The sequence below is a fragment of the Primulina huaijiensis genome, chromosome 13, assembly GCF_012295235.1.
Source record: "Primulina huaijiensis isolate GDHJ02 chromosome 13, ASM1229523v2, whole genome shotgun sequence".
NCBI classification, from domain to species: Eukaryota; Viridiplantae; Streptophyta; class Magnoliopsida; order Lamiales; family Gesneriaceae; genus Primulina; species Primulina huaijiensis.
Genome location: NC_133318.1, coordinates 18839624 through 18861259, shown reverse-complemented (window position 1 = coordinate 18861259; position 21636 = coordinate 18839624). Strand labels below are relative to the sequence as shown.

The window sequence follows — 21636 nt, the reverse complement described above, 5'->3', positions numbered from 1 at the left end:
TTATCAGAACCACTAGGCAAAATCCTTGCACCTCAAATTATCGCCAAACAATTAGGACGCAAACAGCTCTCTACATGGAATGCGACTTACTTTTTTCTAGTAAGAACGTTGTCCAAAACACCCTCAAATTTCTGTCTTTTGCATTATATCTCCTATGCTAGCTATACTATAGAATCATATGATCCACAAGTTTACCATGAAATGTACATTATGATAGAAAAGTGCTCAAAAAACAAAAAAATATCGTCTTCGCTTGTCGTAGAATATGATAACCGAGCCAATGCGAGATAAAAACTATCAAAGTAAACGTACCTCGATATTTGGCTGCCGTATTTCCGAAGATTTATTCGCTGGTCAAACAATTAAGGCCCAAAAATCGTTCGATACCTAAAACTGGGTTCTACATTCGTCGGATGTGTAAAGGCCCAACATTAACGGGGCGACAAACTACGGGCTTAAAGCCCAACTATTGAGCGGGCTCACTAAATATGTTACGTGTAGTTTGTCGGCTGTGCATAGGACCAATATAAATGGGTGAACAAAATATGGGCTTTAAAGCCCAACTATTTAGTGGGCTCAATAAATTTGTTGCGCGTAGTGGGCCAGTGCAGCTAATTCATGTCGCCCCGTCTTCTTCCCAACTCCCTCGGCGGTTGCGGTGTTTTCTGCCTTCTTCAGTTACGGAGCCCTCTCTCATTTGCGGTCTTGGCCAAAGTGATTGGTTGCCGGAACTTCTTGGAAGGAAATTTTACTCGGATCTCAACTTTAGCTGCCATGTCTCACCGTCCAAACTTCCAAGGAGGCCGTCGTGGCAGTGGAGGCCGTTCTAGAGGGAGAGGTGGCGGAGGAGGCGGCAGAGGTGTGGGTCACGGAGGTGGTGGGGAGCAGCGATGGCGGGACCCTGCCTGGCGTGCTGAGCGTCTCCGTCAGAAAGCGGCGGAGGTATCGTTTTCAGTTTTTTACTTACGTGGGGTAGTGAATATGTGGCTTCGAGAATGGTTGAATAATTTTAATCCGAAGATCTGGTTTATGGGACTAACTAGTAGTAAATAACAGCTGATTGTATTTTGATGCATCAAGATTTCAGTTTTGACGTTTGAATTGCAATTTCATCACTCCTTTCTAAGAAAAGAAGTAATCTTCGATCAGGACTTGGTAATCTTTATCTCTGAGACCACAAAATGAATTTCCTTTACCGATTCTATCAGAATATCTAGTATGTAGTTGGAATTTATTCTATTCTCATTTGGCGGAAGTTGAGATGCTGCTTGTCTTTACGTGCCTCTAGATTGAGGTGATGGACCAGAATGAATGGTGGGCAAAGTTGGAACAGATGAAGATTGGAGGAGGGCAGGAGATGGTAATTAGGAGGAATTTCAGTAGAGATGATCAGCAAATCCTGGGTGATATGGCTTATGAGTTGGGTCTTTACTTGTAAGTTGTTTGGTCAAAGAAAAGCGGTTTCATAATTGTTTCGATGAAAATTAAAATCTTTATCTATGTACTTTCGTTGTTATATGCTTCAGAAAGATCCCTTTTCAAAATTTTGATTATCCAATCTACTTGAGTCGGAGAAAATTAGAATTGAACTCCTTTGATATCCGTGGAAATTTATGCGTGCATGTGTAAACATATTTAAATTTAGAGTAGATATTCTAAAGATACTGTTATTTTTAAATTGGTTATATGATCTTCATAGTAACTTCAGGTTATAACACGCTGTTTCAAAGAGGTGACAAATATAATTTGTTTTTTATGAACCTTTTTGTGGCCAAAATTCTGTCTACATCATGATAAGTTCATGCAAATGTTCTGTTACTAGAAAATCATTAACAGTGTTATAATTTTTCCCTCAATCATGTACTTTCGTTCTTTGAGGATTTTTTTCGTTTTGATTTGTTAGAAAATAGTGTTATTTAACTCTGCATAACACTATGGTCTTATTTTGTGGAAAGGAAGTTGTGTGTATGGTAAAGGGAAGGCACTTGTTGTGAGCAAAGTACCATTGCCAAATTATCGTGCAGATCTTGATGAACGACATGGCTCCAACAAGAAAGAGGTGTGTTGCCATTGGAGGAAACAATTTCAGCATGTAGTTTGATTGTGTTACTTATGGAATCTATCGTTTCAGATCAGTATGTCCATGGAGACTGAGACAAGAGTTGGAAATTTATTGAATACTTCCAAGGGGACTACATCTGCGGGATTTAATTCTTCTACATCTGCTGATACTGTCAATGAACTATCCAAAACAGTTGAAATTGGGAGACAAGCACCAATGTTGGAGATTGAGACTGGCTTGAATGAACTCAATATAGAACTAAAACAGAAACAGGAAAAGATGAGGGTATGCACATGATGCATCAAATTTTATAAGTTTGCCTTCTTAATATAATTTGTGAATCCTGAATGCTGATTGATTGACTTTCAGGAAAGTGATAGTGTGAAGGCAATGTTGTCATTTAGAGAAAAGCTGCCAGCATTCAAAATGAAATCAGAATTCTTGAAAGCTGTTGCGGCAGAACAGGTACAATTTTTTTGCCATTATCCTTCATATCTTCTTAGCATAGTATTTCTCGGGATTAATTCGTGGGAAGGGGGTGAGTAATTATATGTAAGTGAAACCATACAGTCAGATGACGGCAAGGAGTGTATTATGATGGTGGTGGTGTTTTCAAAAATGATTGCTGGTTGAAGAGGTTGTTCTGCACTTAGCTGCATGAGATTGCAGCATTTGTAGATATTCTGTGATTGTAATTTCTAGGGTCAGTTAGCGTGAAGATAATACCTTTACGACTTACTTGTTTTAATATTATTTAAAAATTGCTTGGACTAGGCGAGAGACGGGAGAGTTTTTCTGGGTGAATTATGCAAATAGTAGCTGGATAGATGGGAGATGAAGTTTTTTCTTGGATGAACTTTTTCAAATAGTGGTAGTAAGACTCAATATATCTAATGTTGGTGAAACTTGAAAGTCAAAAGTTGGTCAAGATGGATTGAGCAATGCAAATAGTAGTAGTAGAACTGAATATATCAAATGTTGGTGCAACTTGAAAGTCAAAAATTGCTTGGACTAGGCGGGAGAGGGGAGACTTTTTCTAGGTGAATTATGCAAATAGTAGCTGGATAGATGGGAAATGAAGTTTTTTTTTTTTTTTTTTGTGAACATTTTCAAATAGTGGTAGGACTCAATATATCTAATGTTGGTGAAACTTGAAAGTCAAAAATTGGTTAAGCGGGATTGAGCAATGCAAAGAGTAGTAGTAGAACTGAATATATCAAATGTTGGTGCAACTTGAAAGTCAAAACTTGTTCAAGAGGATTGGTGAATAGCTCATTTTTAGGGGTCAGAAACGTCACTTCAAATCTATGGATGTAGAATGATTTGGGCTGTGATCAAGGTTGTAAATGGCGGGACCGCCTACCGCCTCGGCCGCCTAGGCGGTTGAATTTTTCTAAGTAATTTTTTTATAGATAATCATGCAATATAATCATTTTTATATAAAATGTGCAATTAAATAATGTTTAAGCACAAAATATAATATCATATAGATAATGTGCAATTAATAAAAATTCATCATCATATTAATGCTATTATGCTAACAAAGTAATATAATTATTTTTACCAAAAAACTAAGTTTAAATTTCAAAGTTTCAATCAATTATCCATCATTAGAACAAGTAGTAGACTAAACATAACTAATCTTCCAAATCATCTACATATGCATCATTTACTACATCCATGATCCTCTCATCATCGGCGGCGGCGGTTGGTGGCGGCGGGCGGATTGTGTGTGGTGGTTGAGAGTGAAAACCAAAAATAAAATAAAGAAATTGAGGTGTGCTAGGGTTTTAATATTTAAAATTAGTTGACTTTGATTTGGTTTTTAAAATTGTTGACTACAACTTAAAAATCTTGACTGTCTGCCTCGCTGCTTCGCCCCGCCTCGACCCGCCTGCTCGCCGCCTCGACCCGCCTCCCCAACGTCGTATAGCTTGGGCCGCCTAAAAAACCCGCCTCATGCATAGGCGGTGCGGTTGAGGGGGTGCCTCCTAGGCCGCCTCGACCGCCATTTAGAACACTGGCTGTGATTGAAAATTAATTTCGAAATCTCAATCCTCTATTATTTGGCCTAAGGGGTTGCAATGCCAAGAGCTACCTTGTAGATAACAGATTAATATGTATTCTTGGTATCCTTGCCTGAGTTTAAATTCTAAGAGTCGAGTTAATAAAGAACTTCCGATAAGAATGCCGAGCAAGCTTCTATCTTCAATCTTTAGGATTGAACTTATTGAAGGACTTTCTTGGAGCGGTTTGAATCTACTTCTAAGTGGGCAAAGGGTCCAACATGTAGTCAGGAGCAAGCGTGCCAAAGCGGAATTTTCTTGGTTCCCACCTCCTCTTCTTCTTCTAGAGAAATTTCTTTTGTGGATTACTCAAGCAGACAATTTTTATCTTTTTTGTTATGGTGATTACGATACTCTTAAACAAATGGCTTTTTTTGTTGTTTATATCTTTATGGCAATTTTTATTAGTAGACTCTGGTGGTTCAAATTTTTAAAAATAATGCAACAAACAGCCAACTTTTCATTTGTTTTATTTTGTACATAGGTGCTGGTAGTTTCAGGAGAGACTGGTTGTGGGAAAACCACCCAGCTTCCTCAGTTTATCCTGGAAGAGGAAATATCATCTCTACGCGGTGGTAATTGTTGCATAATATGCACTCAACCTCGTAGAATATCTGCGATATCAGTTGCAGCTCGAGTATCATCTGAAAGGGGAGAAAAGCTTGGTGAAACTGTAGGTTATCAAATTCGTCTTGAATCAAAGCGTTCTGATGAAACAAGATTGCTATTTTGCACCACTGGAGTATTTCTTCGGCAGCTGGTATTGTGATCTTCATTGGTGTTTCTTGTTGATGCTTCTAGTTTGTTTACGAAAATGTCGGAAATAATCATTCAAACATTGGGATCCTTTTTAACAATAAATGCAATTTCATATTTTGGCATCTCAGTAGATGAAATCTTGTTTGAATTCTGATGCCTTACAAAATGACTAATTTTCATTTTTCGTGTTTTTTCTAGTCAAGATTAGAAACCGTTTTGTGCAAGCTAAACCATTTATTTTATTTTTCTCGAGAAAATAAGGACTATGATTTCGTCTTCCTTCTGGACAACAGGTCGAGGACCCTAATTTAACAGGAATTACTCATTTGCTGGTGGACGAAATTCATGAAAGAGGCATGAACGAGGACTTTTTGTTAATAATATTGCGTGATGTTCTACCTCGTCGTTCTGACCTTCGTGTTATCTTGATGAGTGCCACTATCAATGCTGACTTATTTTCCCGATACTTTGGAAATGCACCCAGTATCCATATCCCTGTATGGCACAAATCTAATTCCTCTTGGCATTTGTCTTCGATGTTTTCTTGAGGATGTTTTGTCTCTCATACAGTTTCCATGAATGTTTCTTTTGAAGGGATTGACCTTTCCCGTGAAAGAATTTTATTTAGAAGATGTGTTGGAGAAAACATGCTATTGTCTTAAAACAGAGCTCGAGAATTTTCCAGGAAATTCAAGAAGAAATCGGCAATCACAAGGTTCTAAAAAGGATCCTTTGACAGAATTATTTGAGGTTTGCTTTGTCATGCTTAGTCTTGTTTAATTATTTTCCTGATGTGTTTGTTGTGTGACTATTCTCATATGGTCTTGTTTGATTATTATTATTATTCTTGGTCAAGCCTTGAGAAATCACTTTCAACCATCTGGTGATCTTTTCTTACATGCAATTAATAGAATGAATCTTCATCCTTCATCTCTGCAAGCTAAAGCTACAAGAGTAAAGGATGGCATTCGAGGAATAATGGGAAGAGTAGTTTTTTGTGTATAACTTGATATGCTGCGTTATTAATTATTGTTCCATTAGTGATTTTATTTAACGTATCCTTAGATTTAGTAAAAATGTGGTTTTGATTGGTCTATCCGAGTACTTTTTACACTTTCCTATTATGGAACTTGGAATTATATGTGTCCAATGCTGAAAATGTGTACGCCAACGTCGCACCCAATTCCCTGTAACATTGCATGTGACTGTATAGCCTTCCATGATTGCGTCACATTTCAATGCAACGTGAAGTTTTTAAATCCTACCTCATGGCTCGTACTCATCCCATTGTCTCTCTTCAGGATGTGGACATCAATTCCTACTACAAACAATACAAAGCAAGCACCAGGCAATCTCTTGCAGCTTGGTCTGGTTCTCAGCTGGATTTAGATCTCGTATGTGTCCTTTCAGTTTGATGGTTACAAATAAAGGCAGCACTAGAATAGATTCAATTCAGGCTGTATGTATTTTTAAGATTATTCTTTTTTATTATTTTGCACTTTGCTTCAGTTAATAAATAATGCAGGAGAATTGCTTTGATCACTGTTCCAGACAATATTTCAGTATCCAAGAAAAAGTACTTCAAAAATTATGAAACCTCTTTAAAGTATCACCACGTCCCGTTTTTCACATAATACTGGTTTTGACATAATTCTTGTTTAACAATACATATCCCTTGTTCAAGAAAAGTATTTTTCGAAATTATGGACAGAACCTCCTAAAATATCTCAAGGTTTTGGTTTTGACATAGGTAACAATACTCCCTTCTTTTTCAGTAATGCATCATCGCCCTTATATAACTCACCCTATAGAATGCAAGGTACCCAGATACTTGTCTTCTGTGAAATCAATCTCTTGGCCTGATTAAAAATTTTCAATGCTGTAGCTTGTGTGTGTTTTTCATATTTATTTGGCCCATTTATGCATTTGCATTCACTTTCGAATTTGGCCTCCGTAAAATAATTCATTTGACCATGTACCACTCATAATGCTTTTGTTGGATTGACTCTGAATTTATTGTCATATTATTGTCTATTTTGTGATGTGTGACCTAGTTTTTGTTGTAATCCCATTTTTGTCATTCTCTCTATTCTTTTGGATTATTGATGTTTGGTTCATAATGCATCAATTTGGAGGTTTTTTTCTGAATTTGCTGGGCGCTTGGTAGTTTCCTGAAAAACATTGTTTGGTAAATGTTTTTTAAATTACATTTCATGTCAAACAGGCTCTCAGAAAACTTATTTTGTCTAAATTTTTAGGTTAAAGCGACTATTGAACACATTTGTTGCAATGAAGGTAATGGAGCAATTCTTGTTTTCCTTAGTGGTTGGGACGAAATTTCAAATCTCCTTGATAAAGTCAAAGCAAGCAACTTTCTTGGAGACCGAAATAAGTTTTTGGTACTTCCTCTTCATGGTTCAATGCCTACTATCAATCAGCGTGAAATTTTTGATAACCCCCCGCCTAATGTTAGGTGAGAAAATGTGCATTCTGTATATTCCATATGTTCTTATTTTCTATTTGTTATTCAGAAAGATCTGTAAATGGCAAATTCAACTCTTCATTTCCTACTGCATGGTTAACAAAATAAGTTGTCTGATTTCTTTTCAGCTAAATGACAAGTCTCGTTTTCATCTATATGCAGTGCTCCATCTTCCTGTTTTTCTTTTTAAATTTCTGGTGGAAACATATCTAAATGGGTTGAGAAATTGATATGAAATCATTATCTGCCAATGTTTCAATTTTTCCATCCTCGTATTTTTCTTGTCATCATTATTACGCCTTATTACAATTGATTACTTGGTAAATATGCCTCCTTTTTTTTAATTGATTGTTGGTCTTCGTAATGGTCTATATAGTATTAGTTCATCCCAGAAAATAACATTTCCAAATAGTCGAAACCATGTCTGTGCTTTAGTATGACCTTGCAGCTTTAGCTACGTTGATTCTTCCGAATAGTTGAATCAATGTCTATATTTTTTTAGCTCACCCATGCATCTGTAATCTGCATTTTCTTTTTACTTAAGTCACATCCATGCATCTGTGATCAGCATTTTCTTTTTACTTTAAGTCACATCCATCTTTAAAATGCAAATCTTTTGATTCAGATTCCTTTGCTTATATTTTGCAGAAAGATAATTTTATCTACCAACATTGCTGAGAGTAGTATAACCATAGATGATGTTGTGTACGTTGTCGACTGTGGAAAGGCAAAAGAGACTAGCTACGATGCTCTTAATAAGTTGGCTTGTCTTTTTCCTTCATGGATATCTAAGGCGTCAGCGCACCAGGTAAATTAATCTATACGAGGCCTATTTAATATGCTTGTGCATTTTTATGTGGCCAGGTGACTAGTCTTTATTACAAGAATTGTGGTTGGTTATCTGATTATTTATTTGGTATTATGTCTTATTCTGGGTAATTGAAGAGACGTGGCCGTGCGGGTCGTGTGCGACCTGGAGTTTGCTATAGGTTATATCCTAAAATAATCCACGATGCTATGCTCCAGTATCAACTGCCTGAAATGCTTCGAACACCTCTGCAAGAGTTATGTCTACATATCAAGAGATTGCAGCTTGGAGCAATTAGTACTTTTTTGTCCAAGGCACTTCAGCCACCTGATGCTCTCTCCGTGGAAAATGCCATTGAACTTCTCAAAACAATCGGGGCCCTAAATGATAGAGAAGAGCTTACACCACTCGGTGAGCGATGGTTCAGTTCATATTTTGTCCTTAAGAATGTGGATTAAAATTTATTCTACGAAGTTAGTAAATACAATTATCACTTAACAGGACGGCATCTCAGCACTTTGCCTCTGGACCCAAATATTGGAAAAATGCTTCTTATGGGATCCATCTTTCAGTGCCTCGATCCTGCATTAACAATAGCTGCTGCTCTTTCGGATCGCAACCCATTTGTCTTTCCAATAAATAGGAAAGAGGAAGCCACTGGTGCAAAGAGATCCTTTGCTGGAGATTCTTGTAGGTTAGGCCAATAGAATTTCACTGTCTATTTTCATCTGATGGCATGCCAAAAACGTTGTTCTTGGTACCTACTTTGAAGAAATGCATGCACGTTATTGATCATAATCCTCCACTTGCGTGGAAATGTTCTTGTCCTTTAACAGTGATCACATTGCACTTCTGAAGGCATTTGAAGGATGGAAAGATGCTAAATGCAACAGGATGGAAAAATCATTTTGTTGGGATAATTTTATATCACCAATAACCATGCAAATGGTGGAGGATATGAGAAATCAGTTTCTGGATTTACTCTCTGACATTGGTTTTGTGGATAAATCCCGTGGTGCCAAAGTATGTTAACTTTAAAATTTGTAAACTTTAAAATTTGTCGTTCATATTTAGAAATTCACTCAATCGAACCAAATTGTGGATAAACAAAAACGTTCTTGAAATATTCCGTTGGAAATTTATATTTTCCACGCATTTGTTTGTATGGATTCTTGACTCTTATCTGGTTCTGCAGGCACACAACCAATACGGTGACGACATGGAGATGGTATGTGCGATGCTCTGTGCTGGACTCTACCCAAATGTGGTGCAGTGCAAACGAAGAGGAAAGCGAACAGCATTGTACACAAAAGAAGTTGGGAAAGTTGACATTCATCCAGGTTCGGTCAATGCTGGCGTTCACCTTTTCCCTCTTCCATACATGGTTTACAGCGAAAGGGTGAAAACCAGCAGTATATACATTAGAGACTGCACTAACATATCTGATTATGCTCTGCTGATGTTCGGTGGGAACCTCATTCCGAGCAATAGTGGAGATGGCATTGAAATGCTTGGCGGATATCTTCAATTTTCGGCATCGGAGACTGTATTAGACTTGATACGGGTACATTTTTTTTTTGCGAACTATCCTCACTTTGTGTTTGTTCCGCATTCAATGCAACTGAAACCAAACTTGTAGAATCGCTTTTGAAAATAAATTAGTGGGACGAAAAAGCTGATGAGTTGTTTACATGGTTTTGAAATTGCAGAAACTGCGTGGGGAGCTTGACAAACTTCTAAGAAGGAAGATCGAGGAGCCTGGCTTTGACATTGTAGTCGAGGGAAAGAGCGTTGTTGCGGCTGTAGTCGAGTTATTACATAGTCAAAATGTGCGGTACAGGTGAACTGATTTTTCTGTCGTCCTTTCACTTCTGATTACTAGCATAGGATAATCACAATGAGAATGGTGTTGTAGGTATGGAACTTTGAGCTTTATACGTACACTTAATTTACAAGACAAAAGTCACGGGAAGTATTTTAGAGTGTTTGGAAGAGCTTCGCTTATTTTAAATAGATTTTTTTAGAGATTATTTGAAGTTTAACTAAAATCTTGAGTCTTTACAATTTTGTAGGAAAAACATCAAAAACATGAAATTTCAACTTAGAGTTAAGAATGGAAAATCAATTTAAGTGATAATTATAACTCTAATTCAACTAGTTTGATTAGATATGTTTGTTTCCATTTGTCAAACGTCATAAATTTTCACTAGGTGTTACAAGATAACTTGATTTACAGTGCAGGGCCAATAATTAAAGCTATTTGATTGCAAACAAGAAATGTAATGAGACTACAAATTTATATAGTGTACACATAAAAAGCACCCTGCATATGTCTCCATGAATTTAAAGGAGAAATAATTTAATATATTTTAAAAAATAAAATTTATATATTTTTTTATGTAGCCAAATAAAATTGTCAACTGAATTATGAAAATTCAAGAGAGCGTGAGAATGTCATATCCGGGTGCTATGAACTTTAAGAAAAAAAGCAGTGGATCGTCACCTACGTCGTAAATCGAATGTTAGAAATGTCGGGATTATCTGAGAAATACCGTCCGAAAGTTGTGTTATTTATAGTTTTCTTGATGGACTTGGAGCATGCCAGTCTTTCATTGAAATTAAAATATTTAATTAGGGGTTTTTTTTAAGTATTTAATTATGGATTTTCAATCATGTGATTACAAAACCATTATTTATTTAATTTTAATGTATGTAAAAAATTAAAATAATTCTCCTCTCTCCTAGATATATTGAGTCCCGCCATCCGATTTCGTAAAGTCGCCCTTACACGGTTGAAAACGGCTACATTAAGAAAGTACGGTTCTAGAAAAGTTTGGATTATACATATCCTTTATATTTTATAAGTAATAGATTCCGATATTGAGATTATTTAAGGTTGTGTTTGAATTCTTGAATTTGATTTGGATGAAAGAGAGTTTGATTTGGGAATGATGCGATGTGTGAATTTCAAATGATATTCTTCTTAAATGTATTTAAAAATCATCAAAAATACAATTGAAACTGCATAATTTGCTATATTAATAAATTTGAAATTCACTTCAATTTTATTTATCCAAAAAAACAAAAAAGAATTTGAAATAAACGATTTTTGAAATTCAGCATCTCAAATCTAACAATCCAAGAACAACTTAAAAGAAAATCATCAAAAATATATCGAATGAATGAATATATAGGGAATAGTGATAAACATTTATCTCTCTCTTAGCTTACACATTTTGATCTCTCTCCAAATACGGGGCACATTTTATTGGGCCATTATTGTTTTGGGCCCAAAAACTTTATCTAGTGCAATTTTATTGGGCCATAAACTTAATCGGGGCACTGTGGCAACCATGAGAAATCTGAAGCTTTGTGACCTAAGAATGGTAATCAGAAGGAATTCTGCGGAGAAAATTAAAATTGGAGGTTTGCCTCCCCAATTTAATCTCTATCGTTGTTTTTCTACTTTAGGCTATTATAGCTAATCTCTTGTTGAGGTATAGTTGTTGAATCAGTTGCTTACATGCTTTCCGTTCTGAAATAAATGCTGAAACTTGGAACTATTTTTTTTTTCCGATTTCGGCATTATAATTACTTGTTTATCTTGGTTCAGCTGTTTTTTGCTATTTTTGTTCTCTATCTCGGGCTGTTGAATTTTCAGTGCCTTAATTTATGATTTCCTGTTCGCATACCTATGAACTTTTCAACTCTTTAGGCGTATCTGATTTGGAAATAGATTTTTCAGAAAATGCAGGAGCGTGTTCGGAATATGGGTTTCACTTTCACCTGTGCCATTCGGATCAATTGGTTAAGTTCTAGTGTACTTTGTTTCATTCTTATTATTTATCCACTTAACTTTTTAAGTTTAAATGTATTTTGCTTCATTCTGCGTATTTATTCACTTGACTTCTCACGAGCAAGCTGGTGCACTTTTAAGGGACTCGTTTATCTTTCTTACTAAGCTTGGACTCATGGTTTTGGGTGTGGTATGCTGCTAAAAATTTGATATTTTTCCCAAATCATGGACTTTTTCGACCATTCTTACAGTATTTTCAATTCTCTTTCTTTTGTGCATGCTAGTTCAGGATTTTGAGAAGTATCGGGTTGTGCTATGTAGCATAGTTCTACATTATGTGTGTAGCACACGGTGCATTTGAAAATTTTGAAATACCTCACATACCTTATAAAGATTATATGTCTATCATGTGACATCAACTCAACATGCCTCGGTTAGAAAATAAAGTCAATGGACTGAGAAAGTGGAAAGAAAGAATATGTATCTCTGAATCTGAGCCAGCCATTGTCAATCAATCCTTGAAAAATCGACCGATGTCCGTTTTTTCTTTTCATTTGGCATGCTTTTGGTTGGTGCCAACAATTCTGGACTATGAGTCATTCGTTTGGTGAAATTTCCTGTTTGTTGAACCGAAAGAAAATTATTACATCTTATTTTTATATGAACATGTTGGTTTGAGAACCTTAGGATCCATTGATCCATTCCTGCACTTAAGCTACACTATGCAATATACATGGTTTATACCTATGCACCGATGGGTGATATTTTTATGTGCTGATTCTTTCTCTTTTTTCTTCAGGTGCTACAATACTAAAAAGTTATAGTAGCTATCACTATACAAGTGGTTGATGGAACTAGCAGTGAGTTTTCTTTGTCCTTTTTTTTTTTTACCATGAACAATTATGGTTTACATGACTGAAAATAATGAGCTGCGTTGATTAACAACAGTCTATTTAGTTGGTAAAGCAACAGCCTTTTTATCATTTTTATCAGTAGATATGTGGACTTGTTTTATGTTTTATGCCTGTCCTTGAACATGCATTCATTGGGAAATCATTGACACTATTTCTGTGGTATTTTTTTTTATCATCTTAGGATAATGAATCGAAAACTCCAATCAAGATTGGTGACAGATCCACCAGTGATGTTGTCGTAAGGATAAGAACACAAGATGGACGTGATGATTGGATTTACTCTCATTCGGAAATTCTCATTAGCAAAAGCAAGTATTTTGCTGATCGGCTGTCTGATGATTGGCCAACATGCCAGATTCTTGACTCACGTAATTGTGTTGAGGTTAATTGTGAAGAACGTGACTTCGATTATCACATTACTGTTCTCCGACTCTTCTATATCACTTCAGATATGTTGGTAACGGACTTGTGTGGCGTAAAAAATGCACTTGGCACACTTCGTGTGGCTGTCGAGCTTGGTTGCCCACAAATTGTTTCAACCTGTGTGGGCTATTTGGAAGCTGTTCCGTGGGAGGAATCCGAGGAAGAAGAAATTCTAAAAATCATACCAGGCATGGGGTCACAAGCAGAACCAATACTTGCTCGTCTCCAGCCAGTCAATCCTTCGGCTGTGGTGAAGATTTTTCTGTCAGCCATTCGATTTGCCACATCATCACCCCCATCTTTGATGAATGATCTGAAAACTTCAGCTCAGGAGCAGCTTGAATACATGCTAACCGAGGACGATGATGCACCTTTATTAACAGCTGATGATGTGATTAAATTTGAAGCCAGCCAATGTGTCCACAGACTTTTATCAAGATTTGTTGATCTTGTCAAGTCTTTGGTATGTGATTTCCAAGAATTAGTTCCCGAACCAAGACAAATGGAATTATTCCTGTCATATTTAACCGATTTGTTATGGGCTTCTCAAATAGCTGCAAAATTGGAAATTTCAAGAGAATTTATTCACATATGGGTGGATACATCGGCAAATATAGTGAAAATTTCAGAGCAATCATGTCCCATAGATGAATTAAATGGAATAAAGGTGAAAGCCCTTGAAGTGACTACTAAAGTGTTGGAAGCAATAGCGTATGGAACTGTAGTTTTGCCTCCCCTAGAACGCCTTCAAATGGTTATGACCTGGCTTCCATACATAAGGATGATGAAGCCTTTGACGGATTCTTTTTCTTCTGACGAAGACAATAATTTGTTGGTGAAATTTGATTGCGAGCTTTGGCAATCTTTGGAGTCATCATTGGTGTCTATAATCTTAACGTTGCCCNTTTAAAATTGTTGACTACAACTTAAAAATCTTGACTGTCTGCCTCGCTGCTTCGCCCCGCCTCGACCCGCCTGCTCGCCGCCTCGACCCGCCTCCCCAACGTCGTATAGCTTGGGCCGCCTAAAAAACCCGCCTCATGCATAGGCGGTGCGGTTGAGGGGGTGCCTCCTAGGCCGCCTCGACCGCCATTTAGAACACTGGCTGTGATTGAAAATTAATTTCGAAATCTCAATCCTCTATTATTTGGCCTAAGGGGTTGCAATGCCAAGAGCTACCTTGTAGATAACAGATTAATATGTATTCTTGGTATCCTTGCCTGAGTTTAAATTCTAAGAGTCGAGTTAATAAAGAACTTCCGATAAGAATGCCGAGCAAGCTTCTATCTTCAATCTTTAGGATTGAACTTATTGAAGGACTTTCTTGGAGCGGTTTGAATCTACTTCTAAGTGGGCAAAGGGTCCAACATGTAGTCAGGAGCAAGCGTGCCAAAGCGGAATTTTCTTGGTTCCCACCTCCTCTTCTTCTTCTAGAGAAATTTCTTTTGTGGATTACTCAAGCAGACAATTTTTATCTTTTTTGTTATGGTGATTACGATACTCTTAAACAAATGGCTTTTTTTGTTGTTTATATCTTTATGGCAATTTTTATTAGTAGACTCTGGTGGTTCAAATTTTTAAAAATAATGCAACAAACAGCCAACTTTTCATTTGTTTTATTTTGTACATAGGTGCTGGTAGTTTCAGGAGAGACTGGTTGTGGGAAAACCACCCAGCTTCCTCAGTTTATCCTGGAAGAGGAAATATCATCTCTACGCGGTGGTAATTGTTGCATAATATGCACTCAACCTCGTAGAATATCTGCGATATCAGTTGCAGCTCGAGTATCATCTGAAAGGGGAGAAAAGCTTGGTGAAACTGTAGGTTATCAAATTCGTCTTGAATCAAAGCGTTCTGATGAAACAAGATTGCTATTTTGCACCACTGGAGTATTTCTTCGGCAGCTGGTATTGTGATCTTCATTGGTGTTTCTTGTTGATGCTTCTAGTTTGTTTACGAAAATGTCGGAAATAATCATTCAAACATTGGGATCCTTTTTAACAATAAATGCAATTTCATATTTTGGCATCTCAGTAGATGAAATCTTGTTTGAATTCTGATGCCTTACAAAATGACTAATTTTCATTTTTCGTGTTTTTTCTAGTCAAGATTAGAAACCGTTTTGTGCAAGCTAAACCATTTATTTTATTTTTCTCGAGAAAATAAGGACTATGATTTCGTCTTCCTTCTGGACAACAGGTCGAGGACCCTAATTTAACAGGAATTACTCATTTGCTGGTGGACGAAATTCATGAAAGAGGCATGAACGAGGACTTTTTGTTAATAATATTGCGTGATGTTCTACCTCGTCGTTCTGACCTTCGTGTTATCTTGATGAGTGCCACTATCAATGCTGACTTATTTTCCCGATACTTTGGAAATGCACCCAGTATCCATATCCCTGTATGGCACAAATCTAATTCCTCTTGGCATTTGTCTTCGATGTTTTCTTGAGGATGTTTTGTCTCTCATACAGTTTCCATGAATGTTTCTTTTGAAGGGATTGACCTTTCCCGTGAAAGAATTTTATTTAGAAGATGTGTTGGAGAAAACATGCTATTGTCTTAAAACAGAGCTCGAGAATTTTCCAGGAAATTCAAGAAGAAATCGGCAATCACAAGGTTCTAAAAAGGATCCTTTGACAGAATTATTTGAGGTTTGCTTTGTCATGCTTAGTCTTGTTTAATTATTTTCCTGATGTGTTTGTTGTGTGACTATTCTCATATGGTCTTGTTTGATTATTATTATTATTCTTGGTCAAGCCTTGAGAAATCACTTTCAACCATCTGGTGATCTTTTCTTACATGCAATTAATAGAATGAATCTTCATCCTTCATCTCTGCAAGCTAAAGCTACAAGAGTAAAGGATGGCATTCGAGGAATAATGGGAAGAGTAGTTTTTTGTGTATAACTTGATATGCTGCGTTATTAATTATTGTTCCATTAGTGATTTTATTTAACGTATCCTTAGATTTAGTAAAAATGTGGTTTTGATTGGTCTATCCGAGTACTTTTTACACTTTCCTATTATGGAACTTGGAATTATATGTGTCCAATGCTGAAAATGTGTACGCCAACGTCGCACCCAATTCCCTGTAACATTGCATGTGACTGTATAGCCTTCCATGATTGCGTCACATTTCAATGCAACGTGAAGTTTTTAAATCCTACCTCATGGCTCGTACTCATCCCATTGTCTCTCTTCAGGATGTGGACATCAATTCCTACTACAAACAATACAAAGCAAGCACCAGGCAATCTCTTGCAGCTTGGTCTGGTTCTCAGCTGGATTTAGATCTCGTATGTGTCCTTTCAGTTTGATGGTTACAAATAAAGGCAGCACTAGAATAGATTCAATTCAGGCTGTATGTATTTTTAAGATTATTCTTTTTTATTATTTTGCACTTTGCTTCAGTTAATAAATAATGCAGGAGAATTGCTTTGATCACTGTTCCAGACAATATTTCAGTATCCAAGAAAAAGTACTTCAAAAATTATGAAACCTCTTTAAAGTATCACCACGTCCCGTTTTTCACATAATACTGGTTTTGACATAATTCTTGTTTAACAATACATATCCCTTGTTCAAGAAAAGTATTTTTCGAAATTATGGACAGAACCTCCTAAAATATCTCAAGGTTTTGGTTTTGACATAGGTAACAATACTCCCTTCTTTTTCAGTAATGCATCATCGCCCTTATATAACTCACCCTATAGAATGCAAGGTACCCAGATACTTGTCTTCTGTGAAATCAATCTCTTGGCCTGATTAAAAATTTTCAATGCTGTAGCTTGTGTGTGTTTTTCATATTTATTTGGCCCATTTATGCATTTGCATTCACTTTCGAATTTGGCCTCCGTAAAATAATTCATTTGACCATGTACCACTCATAATGCTTTTGTTGGATTGACTCTGAATTTATTGTCATATTATTGTCTATTTTGTGATGTGTGACCTAGTTTTTGTTGTAATCCCATTTTTGTCATTCTCTCTATTCTTTTGGATTATTGATGTTTGGTTCATAATGCATCAATTTGGAGGTTTTTTTCTGAATTTGCTGGGCGCTTGGTAGTTTCCTGAAAAACATTGTTTGGTAAATGTTTTTTAAATTACATTTCATGTCAAACAGGCTCTCAGAAAACTTATTTTGTCTAAATTTTTAGGTTAAAGCGACTATTGAACACATTTGTTGCAATGAAGGTAATGGAGCAATTCTTGTTTTCCTTAGTGGTTGGGACGAAATTTCAAATCTCCTTGATAAAGTCAAAGCAAGCAACTTTCTTGGAGACCGAAATAAGTTTTTGGTACTTCCTCTTCATGGTTCAATGCCTACTATCAATCAGCGTGAAATTTTTGATAACCCCCCGCCTAATGTTAGGTGAGAAAATGTGCATTCTGTATATTCCATATGTTCTTATTTTCTATTTGTTATTCAGAAAGATCTGTAAATGGCAAATTCAACTCTTCATTTCCTACTGCATGGTTAACAAAATAAGTTGTCTGATTTCTTTTCAGCTAAATGACAAGTCTCGTTTTCATCTATATGCAGTGCTCCATCTTCCTGTTTTTCTTTTTAAATTTCTGGTGGAAACATATCTAAATGGGTTGAGAAATTGATATGAAATCATTATCTGCCAATGTTTCAATTTTTCCATCCTCGTATTTTTCTTGTCATCATTATTACGCCTTATTACAATTGATTACTTGGTAAATATGCCTCCTTTTTTTTAATTGATTGTTGGTCTTCGTAATGGTCTATATAGTATTAGTTCATCCCAGAAAATAACATTTCCAAATAGTCGAAACCATGTCTGTGCTTTAGTATGACCTTGCAGCTTTAGCTACGTTGATTCTTCCGAATAGTTGAATCAATGTCTATATTTTTTTAGCTCACCCATGCATCTGTAATCTGCATTTTCTTTTTACTTAAGTCACATCCATGCATCTGTGATCAGCATTTTCTTTTTACTTTAAGTCACATCCATCTTTAAAATGCAAATCTTTTGATTCAGATTCCTTTGCTTATATTTTGCAGAAAGATAATTTTATCTACCAACATTGCTGAGAGTAGTATAACCATAGATGATGTTGTGTACGTTGTCGACTGTGGAAAGGCAAAAGAGACTAGCTACGATGCTCTTAATAAGTTGGCTTGTCTTTTTCCTTCATGGATATCTAAGGCGTCAGCGCACCAGGTAAATTAATCTATACGAGGCCTATTTAATATGCTTGTGCATTTTTATGTGGCCAGGTGACTAGTCTTTATTACAAGAATTGTGGTTGGTTATCTGATTATTTATTTGGTATTATGTCTTATTCTGGGTAATTGAAGAGACGTGGCCGTGCGGGTCGTGTGCGACCTGGAGTTTGCTATAGGTTATATCCTAAAATAATCCACGATGCTATGCTCCAGTATCAACTGCCTGAAATGCTTCGAACACCTCTGCAAGAGTTATGTCTACATATCAAGAGATTGCAGCTTGGAGCAATTAGTACTTTTTTGTCCAAGGCACTTCAGCCACCTGATGCTCTCTCCGTGGAAAATGCCATTGAACTTCTCAAAACAATCGGGGCCCTAAATGATAGAGAAGAGCTTACACCACTCGGTGAGCGATGGTTCAGTTCATATTTTGTCCTTAAGAATGTGGATTAAAATTTATTCTACGAAGTTAGTAAATACAATTATCACTTAACAGGACGGCATCTCAGCACTTTGCCTCTGGACCCAAATATTGGAAAAATGCTTCTTATGGGATCCATCTTTCAGTGCCTCGATCCTGCATTAACAATAGCTGCTGCTCTTTCGGATCGCAACCCATTTGTCTTTCCAATAAATAGGAAAGAGGAAGCCACTGGTGCAAAGAGATCCTTTGCTGGAGATTCTTGTAGGTTAGGCCAATAGAATTTCACTGTCTATTTTCATCTGATGGCATGCCAAAAACGTTGTTCTTGGTACCTACTTTGAAGAAATGCATGCACGTTATTGATCATAATCCTCCACTTGCGTGGAAATGTTCTTGTCCTTTAACAGTGATCACATTGCACTTCTGAAGGCATTTGAAGGATGGAAAGATGCTAAATGCAACAGGATGGAAAAATCATTTTGTTGGGATAATTTTATATCACCAATAACCATGCAAATGGTGGAGGATATGAGAAATCAGTTTCTGGATTTACTCTCTGACATTGGTTTTGTGGATAAATCCCGTGGTGCCAAAGTATGTTAACTTTAAAATTTGTAAACTTTAAAATTTGTCGTTCATATTTAGAAATTCACTCAATCGAACCAAATTGTGGATAAACAAAAACGTTCTTGAAATATTCCGTTGGAAATTTATATTTTCCACGCATTTGTTTGTATGGATTCTTGACTCTTATCTGGTTCTGCAGGCACACAACCAATACGGTGACGACATGGAGATGGTATGTGCGATGCTCTGTGCTGGACTCTACCCAAATGTGGTGCAGTGCAAACGAAGAGGAAAGCGAACAGCATTGTACACAAAAGAAGTTGGGAAAGTTGACATTCATCCAGGTTCGGTCAATGCTGGCGTTCACCTTTTCCCTCTTCCATACATGGTTTACAGCGAAAGGGTGAAAACCAGCAGTATATACATTAGAGACTGCACTAACATATCTGATTATGCTCTGCTGATGTTCGGTGGGAACCTCATTCCGAGCAATAGTGGAGATGGCATTGAAATGCTTGGCGGATATCTTCAATTTTCGGCATCGGAGACTGTATTAGACTTGATACGGGTACATTTTTTTTTTGCGAACTATCCTCACTTTGTGTTTGTTCCGCATTCAATGCAACTGAAACCAAACTTGTAGAATCGCTTTTGAAAATAAATTAGTGGGACGAAAAAGCTGATGAGTTGTTTACATGGTTTTGAAATTGCAGAAACTGCGTGGGGAGCTTGACAAACTTCTAAGAAGGAAGATCGAGGAGCCTGGCTTTGACATTGTAGTCGAGGGAAAGAGCGTTGTTGCGGCTGTAGTCGAGTTATTACATAGTCAAAATGTGCGGTACAGGTGAACTGATTTTTCTGTCGTCCTTTCACTTCTGATTACTAGCATAGGATAATCACAATGAGAATGGTGTTGTAGGTATGGAACTTTGAGCTTTATACGTACACTTAATTTACAAGACAAAAGTCACGGGAAGTATTTTAGAGTGTTTGGAAGAGCTTCGCTTATTTTAAATAGATTTTTTTAGAGATTATTTGAAGTTTAACTAAAATCTTGAGTCTTTACAATTTTGTAGGAAAAACATCAAAAACATGAAATTTCAACTTAGAGTTAAGAATGGAAAATCAATTTAAGTGATAATTATAACTCTAATTCAACTAGTTTGATTAGATATGTTTGTTTCCATTTGTCAAACGTCATAAATTTTCACTAGGTGTTACAAGATAACTTGATTTACAGTGCAGGGCCAATAATTAAAGCTATTTGATTGCAAACAAGAAATGTAATGAGACTACAAATTTATATAGTGTACACATAAAAAGCACCCTGCATATGTCTCCATGAATTTAAAGGAGAAATAATTTAATATATTTTAAAAAATAAAATTTATATATTTTTTTATGTAGCCAAATAAAATTGTCAACTGAATTATGAAAATTCAAGAGAGCGTGAGAATGTCATATCCGGGTGCTATGAACTTTAAGAAAAAAAGCAGTGGATCGTCACCTACGTCGTAAATCGAATGTTAGAAATGTCGGGATTATCTGAGAAATACCGTCCGAAAGTTGTGTTATTTATAGTTTTCTTGATGGACTTGGAGCATGCCAGTCTTTCATTGAAATTAAAATATTTAATTAGGGGTTTTTTTTAAGTATTTAATTATGGATTTTCAATCATGTGATTACAAAACCATTATTTATTTAATTTTAATGTATGTAAAAAATTAAAATAATTCTCCTCTCTCCTAGATATATTGAGTCCCGCCATCCGATTTCGTAAAGTCGCCCTTACACGGTTGAAAACGGCTACATTAAGAAAGTACGGTTCTAGAAAAGTTTGGATTATACATATCCTTTATATTTTATAAGTAATAGATTCCGATATTGAGATTATTTAAGGTTGTGTTTGAATTCTTGAATTTGATTTGGATGAAAGAGAGTTTGATTTGGGAATGATGCGATGTGTGAATTTCAAATGATATTCTTCTTAAATGTATTTAAAAATCATCAAAAATACAATTGAAACTGCATAATTTGCTATATTAATAAATTTGAAATTCACTTCAATTTTATTTATCCAAAAAAACAAAAAAGAATTTGAAATAAACGATTTTTGAAATTCAGCATCTCAAAT

At 36.2% G+C, this 21636-nt stretch overlaps 3 protein-coding genes across 7 annotated transcripts; all 3 read left to right on the top strand.

Annotated features, from left to right (window-relative positions):
• The first annotated feature begins 603 nt into the window (after positions 1-603).
• LOC140991437 (DExH-box ATP-dependent RNA helicase DExH1) lies at positions 604-13853 on the top strand. Of its 5 annotated transcripts, none has more exons than XR_012177910.1 (19): positions 604-942; positions 1289-1434; positions 1960-2059; positions 2132-2347; positions 2432-2527; positions 4613-4888; positions 5181-5384; positions 5482-5637; positions 6189-6281; positions 7146-7360; positions 8018-8177; positions 8315-8588; positions 8679-8871; positions 9014-9200; positions 9373-9741; positions 9887-10017; positions 11923-11997; positions 12773-12833; positions 13069-13136. XR_012177910.1 is itself a non-coding variant. In XM_073461390.1 (19 exons), the coding sequence occupies exons 1-18, from the start codon at positions 619-621 to the stop codon at positions 12820-12822; spliced, it is 3252 nt and encodes a 1083-aa protein (XP_073317491.1). In that variant the 5' UTR covers positions 604-618; the 3' UTR covers positions 12823-12833; positions 13069-13290. The 5 variants fall into 5 exon arrangements, 4 of the variants coding, with proteins under 4 accessions (XP_073317491.1, XP_073317489.1, XP_073317490.1 ...); XM_073461390.1 differs by having other exon boundaries at positions 11923-11984; positions 13069-13290; XM_073461388.1 differs by lacking the exons at positions 11923-11997; positions 12773-12833; positions 13069-13136 and adding an exon at positions 13337-13853.
• On the top strand, positions 13657-15226 carry LOC140991302 (BTB/POZ domain-containing protein At3g05675-like). Its single transcript, XM_073461218.1, has 2 exons — positions 13657-14190; positions 14942-15226. The coding sequence occupies exons 1-2, from the start codon at positions 13657-13659 to the stop codon at positions 15224-15226; spliced, it is 819 nt and encodes a 272-aa protein (XP_073317319.1).
• Positions 14841-20504, top strand: LOC140991103 (DExH-box ATP-dependent RNA helicase DExH1-like). The gene is made up of 11 exons (XM_073461024.1): positions 14841-15217; positions 15510-15713; positions 15811-15966; positions 16518-16610; positions 17475-17689; positions 18347-18506; positions 18644-18917; positions 19008-19200; positions 19343-19529; positions 19702-20070; positions 20216-20504. The coding sequence occupies exons 2-11, from the start codon at positions 15573-15575 to the stop codon at positions 20348-20350; spliced, it is 1923 nt and encodes a 640-aa protein (XP_073317125.1). The 5' UTR covers positions 14841-15217; positions 15510-15572; the 3' UTR covers positions 20351-20504.
• The last annotated feature ends 1132 nt before the right edge of the window (positions 20505-21636 follow it).